Source organism: Haliotis asinina, chromosome 7, assembly GCF_037392515.1.
Source record: "Haliotis asinina isolate JCU_RB_2024 chromosome 7, JCU_Hal_asi_v2, whole genome shotgun sequence".
Lineage (NCBI taxonomy): Eukaryota > Metazoa > Mollusca > Gastropoda > Lepetellida > Haliotidae > Haliotis > Haliotis asinina.
Genome location: NC_090286.1, coordinates 13,029,784 through 13,036,950, shown reverse-complemented (window position 1 = coordinate 13,036,950; position 7,167 = coordinate 13,029,784). Strand labels below are relative to the sequence as shown.

The 7,167-nt window shown below is 38.3% G+C and overlaps 1 protein-coding gene across 1 annotated transcript in view; it reads right to left on the bottom strand.

The window, feature by feature from the left end:
• Positions 1-2,868: 2,868 nt before the first annotated feature.
• Positions 2,869-7,167, bottom strand: part of LOC137290825 (thimet oligopeptidase-like) — a 36,347-nt gene continuing 32,048 nt past the window's right edge. Inside the window, exon 17 of the mRNA XM_067821967.1 lies at positions 2,869-6,767. Within this exon, the coding sequence (XP_067678068.1) occupies positions 6,684-6,767 (84 nt within the window). The 3' untranslated portion in view covers positions 2,869-6,683. The remainder of the gene's footprint in view (positions 6,768-7,167) is intronic.

Sequence of the window (7,167 nt, the reverse complement as noted above, 5' to 3'; positions counted from 1 at the left end):
TATTTAAACCAGCCAGATCTTGCTACGAGTGCAACCTTCCACTGTCAAGGCCGACGCCCCATCTAGACCACGGAAGCAATGTTTACTCTCTGAAATAGACGTTAAAATGTCAAGTCCGGCCAGACTAAATGGATTCTGCTTCACAGATATTGCTTCAAATGTACTTTAAACCTAATCGCAACACGTGACATCTGTGGGAACAATTTTACTGCTTGTACCGTTATTACTACTCACCCTGTTTGACTCTCTGTGTTGTATGTCATACAGGCCCAGAAGTAGCTATATCCAAGAAAGCCCTCGCAAGTTTGGAAACATAGGCAGGGCAAACCAGGATTCGAACCCACAGGTGCCTGTCGTACCAAGTTGTGCAACTCTGTACACACAGACAGGCTGACAAATGTAAACGTGCTGACGGTCATGTGTGATAATGATATCTGAACACGTAACTCTTCTGATTTAACGAAAGTCATACGTTGCCCTGGTATTCTACTCGCCGAGCGTGACAGCTTTTAAAGATCGCTTTTTTAATTGATGAAATGAACTTATTTCAATATTTTAAATCCCAATCATTCAAGGATTTTATGTGTTTTAGAAAATAAGTACCCATTGAATTCATGAGATCCATAATTTACAAATGCACTCCACATTGACTATCTGATCATGAAATATTCCCGGAGTTCATTTTAACTGACAAACAACAAAAAACATTTAAACAGATAATTCGTAAAATTTTTAATCCAAGATCTTGAATCTGGGAATTTATTTGCACAGTTTATCTTCAAAAGGCAAGGAGGGCAATCGTGAAGGAACACCCAAAAAGTTCCGTTTCCTCTCGAAGCGATTGGGTGCATGTATATTCTCCTCATGAAATATGGACCAAAGTCTTGAATGAAAATAATCATTCTGAGGGGGAATGAGTTGCATTCATTTGTCGTTATGCACGGGAAGCTGTTTGACCTATGAATTAAACCAAGTGCAAAGATGCCATGCCACGTGTGAACTTTCCAGCAGACACGACAGGTTTGTCAGTCAGGTGCAAAGAAGTGCCATAAAAAGTCAAAGAGCGTGATGATACAACGCCACACAGGTCCGGTTTATGTAGGTCTTATATAAACTTTCTAATATTTAAAAGACTGTAATGAAAGATAGTGTTTTTTCTGGTGGATCGGCTAGTGAATAAAATATTTGTGGTTTATGGTAATTTATATCATTTTGGTTGCTAATGGTGACATGGTATATCAACTCATTGCTGATATAAATGAACACACATTTAGAAAGCCTTTGGAGTAAGACACTACTGATAGTGCGTATCAACACGCACGTGGTGTAGCAAGTCAAGTTCCATGTGACGTCTGTGACATTTCAAACTTGCACTGGCATTAAGTGCTGGTGGCGACATTCGTTCTCACCATACACTGACGCTTTTAGTGACTTAGTGTTGTTCTTTACAGGTGCTAAGCTATGTTTTCGTTGTACCAGGGGTGTGAAGTTGCAAGAGAAATGGTGTAAATGTCATAAACGGTCTCCCTTCACCACTGGGGACAGTACACTGACTACATAGTCAGGGGGAGCAACATGGCTTACTTGTTCTAGTTACTAGTTTGTGCCACAGAGCCACTAAGTGTACAACATACTGATGATCATGGTAAATAAATCATGGTAGATTGGTTCCACGCTAAAGGGATATTAGACCTGAATGGGTGGGCTGGTGTGAGAGCCATAGGGCCAACGATAGTGTTTGTGAATGCTGGACCATCTGTGATGTGAATGATGGGGCATACCAATGTCTTAAGTAAATGCATACGCCTGTGTTGTTTGCACTCGTGTATGGGACAGTCTTTGTGAAAGAGTTTTTCTTATTGGGTGGGACAGTATTTGTGGGACAGTACTTGTGAAGTTTTTTAAGACACTGTTTGTGGGTCAGTCTTTGTGAAGGGGCTTGAGGGACAGCCTTTGTGAAGGAGTTCTGGGGACAGTGTTTGTGGGACATTGTTTGTGAAGGACCTTGTAGGACAGAGTTTGAGAAGGAGTTGCGACAGGGTTTGTGGGGCAGTCTTTGTGAAAGAGCTTGTGGGACTGTTTGAAAAGGAGTTTGTGGGATTGCCTTTGTGAAGAAATTTGCGAGAGCGTGTTTGTGAGAGCGTGTTTAGCAATTCGCTGCTTCTAGTGACATTCTAACGATATCACGATACCATGGTGTGTGTGGGACAGTGTTTGTGGGTCTGTATTTGTAAAGGAGTTTGTGCGACAGTAACTGTAAAGGTGTGGGCTGTTGTTTTGGGAGGACTTTTTTCAAGAAGGATGTTGATCCATGTGACCTGTGAGGCTGGGTGATTTTTTCGTCCAGTTGTCCAATTGACTTGAATGAGTGAATGGCATTGTGCAATCCTTATGACTAAATGAATGAATTGTGTTGGCCATTCTGTTTGTGGTTCAGCGCGCGCGCGCGCGCGCGCGCGCGTGTATCTGTGTGTGTGTGTGTGTGCAAGTACATGTAAAAACTGAGGTAAAATGTATGTACAGCAGTTTGTGGATCTCAGGAACTTGGGTGATTGATTCCACATAATCATTAATCACACATTTTCTAGTGTAATATGATAACACTTAATAGAGGATGTCCGACTTTCATATTTGTGGACGTCACGGTTAGGCGGCAACTCTGAGGGTGTGGGTTCAAATCCCGGATGGGACTCAACTCAAAAAGTAATAGAATTTGTACTTTACTAGGAAAGTGTAATCCCAAATATAACAGATGTTACATGATTTTCTTCGTTATACATGTAACTTGAAATGCAACTCGTCAAGAACTACACATATGCATATAATTTCCGTTTCCTATTCTGCTGAATCAACTAGACAACAAGAGGCTTTCAATTATTCTGACTTTATTCTCATGATTCAATAACGAATATGTGCATTCTGACTGAACACAAATTTCAGATGACAGACACTCACATGACAAAGATAGGAAAATATATAGGGACAGATTTTTAAAGTAGGAAATTACCACATTCTCACAATAACAGGTTATGGATGTAAGCACTGGACGAGGCCTTTATGTTCATCATGTAATTTATAATATCAGCAAAATAAGCACTTGCCAAAATTATCAAAGAATTCCAAGCTTGAGAATTGTTTCTTATTTACGTCCTTGTCAGATGTCTGAGTAATAGCTATAAACATACTGATTTTATCCTTTTCATAACAGAGAATAACAACGCCAATATTCAAAAGCAATTAACTATGATAAATGATTCCGTGCTGATCATTACGCAGTCATTGCCACTTGACAGTAATCTGGGCTTACTTGTGCAAAGCGGTCTTAGCACTACAATGATTGTGTAGGCTAAAGATAGTCACAGCGCTATGATTGCTTTGTGCAAGTAGGCCCAGGCCCCTTAAAAAGATCAAATACTTTTTTGCCATTACTTTGAGTTAACACCTGAATTTTGTTAAATGCAAGTGTCTAATATTTGATAGTGGCCTGTGAATAATTAAGTCTGGAGCAGACAGAGTCTGCAGACAGCCATCAGGGTAGAAATACCATGAGCCAGACCAGCAAGTGTGATCTCCAGTCACAGGCTGGAGATCCACACAAAGGTTATCAGTACAGGGACTAACCAGTCTCCGCAGCGTGAAAACACATCAGGTAATTAAAAAAATTCCAGTGTTCTCAAGCTGGAACAGGGCATACTTTACCATTACTCATCGTAAAATTGAGAATATTTATACACTGTACATTTACAACAGATATTGTACATGAAATCCTTGCTTAATACCTTATCATTTCCCCTGTATAGAATACACTGCATAGAGTAAATAAATCGTCTGATTTTTAACCCACATCACATCCTGTAACATAACATAAGATAAATGAACGATCTGATCTACGTGGGCACACCACTGGCTACTCCAGGTTCGGAGTGTGGCTGTGCACAGGGTCGGGTGAGAACCAGTACGAGAGCCTGTATTCTGTGGTGGTCAGACACAGATTGAATGTACTCAATGTATTGGGCATAAAACTTACAAACAATTTCTAATATTTCACATGATAAAAAAACCCCTATAAAACAATTATTTTTCTAGACTGTCTATAATATGATGGAAGTACTTCTTTAAATATGCATTACTGTTTGGTTGATAAGTAGAATAACAAGAATAGCCTTGCTTGAAAAGCATTACTAGGATGAATTCAACTGATCTGCTCCACACACACAATGATCTGTAGAAGTGCAAACAGACCTGCTACAATGTCAAACTCTGATGAGTAAATGCCTTTAAACTGGTGGTACTTCAATTGGGTTCAGCTTGCTAAAGGGGGATAACTCTAAAATCACAACTGACCAAGAGGATGGTAAGGAGGTGGTTTGGTGTGATGGCAAACCAATATTCTATCCTACAATACAGACCAACAGACTTTCTATCAAAGGAGCTTGCTGTATTGAAAGGAACCCAGGCATGTTAAGCAGACAGATATGACAAAAGGAAAAGCTAAGAAGTGCCTCAACACAAATTCTGCTTGTTGTGAATATTTTAACAAGGCACTGATGACTGTACCTCAGAAGATTTTATAAAATTATTGCGTCTGAAAGATTGTTTGAAATCATCAAAAAAAACTCTTTAAAAGACAAAAAAAACCAAAAAAAAACAAACTTCTATCAGATAATAAGAATACTATTTAACACAATCCAATCTAATAAAACCTCAGAGCCCATGTTCCTACCGTATATTCCTGCTGTAAAATCCTACCATCTGAATGTCATAGCTTATACTCCTACTGTCCATTGCTAGTATGCAGCATCGTAGTGTTAATGTGCCTGCCTGATCAGCTGGGTGGTCTTTCAGTTTGTCAGATATGATAGTCTATTTTCTCCTTTTGATTATCTTTGAAACTTTGTCCTTTCACCTTGAACGCTTATTTATAACTACTTTGCATAGACATAATCAGTTATAAACACAGGGAAATGGGCAGGTGACAGGGCAAGAAGCTTTGTAACATATATGATGTTTAATTGGTTCCTTTACATTTCCACAGGTACCTATTCCAGAAGCTGAGATGTAAGACTTTGAGAGATTGTCTGATAAGACACTTGTTGCTATGAGTGAATGAGTTTAACTTCAGTAATATTCATCACGACAGAAGACGCCAGAACTGGGCTTCACAAATTTTACCCATGTGGGGAACAGAACACAGGTCTTCAACATGAAGAGCGAAGACTTTAATCACTAGGCTACCCCACCACTCCTTGTTGCTATAAAGTTAAAAGGCATGCATTGAATTGTTTCCTGAGAGTCTTTAGTTGAAATGTGCAAGTATAGAACGCTGCTTTGGATATCATCAGTCACAATTCAAACAATATCACACTCAAAAAATGCAGAATAAAATAAATATTCATTTTCATGCTTCCATCATCAGAACAAATTCAATGTTGACACACCGTCACTGCCTTCAGTCACACATTTGATTTTTTCTCAGGAAAAACATAAAAAACTGATAATAAAAACCTTGACGCTAACGAGTCAGAATTTACGTTTCATGATACTTAATGAAATTTGTTTCTATACAACAGCTACAGACTCATCCAGAGAACATCTAAACAATCTAAAACTTTCATCAGATACTGAGCAGTGTTTTATTCAAACTATATTTTAATGTTTACCACATGAATATAAGTTTGCATTTTGAGAACGACAACAGAACACACAGATAATATTGACTTTTAATGAAGATGAACAACATCAGCTACAAATAGTCGTCAGTCAGGGATCACTACTTTGTAATATCAAGATCAAGTAGACTCTTTACACGTATAACCGCAAAGTTTTGAAAAAATGTGACCTGGTTTCTTATGTTTCAGTCCTGAAACCTAAACAAATATGTTCTATTTTCACTATTCAATCAGTTGTCCATGTTGACAGATCTGAAAGTTATCAGTTCTGCTTACAGCTTAAAAGTCAACAAAATAAACAAATCTAACATCTCATTTTGGAACATAAACTGTCAACATCTGTCAGAAGGTCAACCTTGCTCCTCATAATAGTGTTTCTGATACATCCATTAAAAACGGTGGATACAGTTTCATACAATTTCTAAAGACTCATCTAATTATTTCCTGCATTTTAATTCCTTTATTTATTCCATTTTCACAATTTTGATATTCCTGTCATTTGACATCATCCTGAGTTCTGTTTAATCAACAGTATGTCCTGGATGGACAGACAATACTAGGGGTTTCTATTACACATTATCGTAGTTAACAATACAACACTCAATGCAAATTTTCTATATTTCTTCAGTTTTAAGGGATCACTCGAGAAAACAATTATTTTCAGAATTATAGATCATCTTTTGATCACCATCTAATTCTAAATCTGAGTCATACCCCATCCCTAACCATGGACACCATGTGTCAATATAGGCAGCATCATACTATCCCATTCATACAATCTAAAGCTCACTCCTCTCTTCTGGTCTCATCATTCTTATGAAGATTTCAGCGATTTAGTTGACTGATACTCATACCCTTGAATTAAATAATTCCCATTAATCTTTATTTCAGTCATTATAAAACAACATAGCTGCTTTTGTACAATGCTGGTATCATCTCTGTACACCTGTGACACTACATGTGCAGTGTTCCTATGTACACAGAATCAGCTGTCGTCATGCTGGGGACACAAGTCTATGCCTTCAGTCCCTTGCTCTCCAGAAAGGCTTCTTGGTTGGGTTCACGGCCCAGGAAGTTCTTCAGCATGTCAGCCCCATCCTGGAAGCAAACAGTCATGATGATTACACTGAAGTATATTCATAACAAGCACTCTTACAGTAAACTGGCAGATATAGCCAGCGTTGTTTTGGTCCTGGTGACTTGCTGTACAGTTCTGCCACAATGTGTAGATGGTGAGTGAGTGAGTGTGTGAGTGAGTGGTCCCTTTGAATTCACTACACTACATCATCACAATCACTGATCTATACTTTTACTGCAAACCATTATTATAAAAAGGCTGCTGTGACATTAGTAACTTTAGCTTTCCATGTTGTTATTACAGCTACACAGTTACACTTCATACATATTCATAGAGATAAAAGTGTCTCTCAGAATCTACGAAATGTCAGATATCATTGCTTCATATGAAACAAACTGAAAACATTGTCTCAATGACATA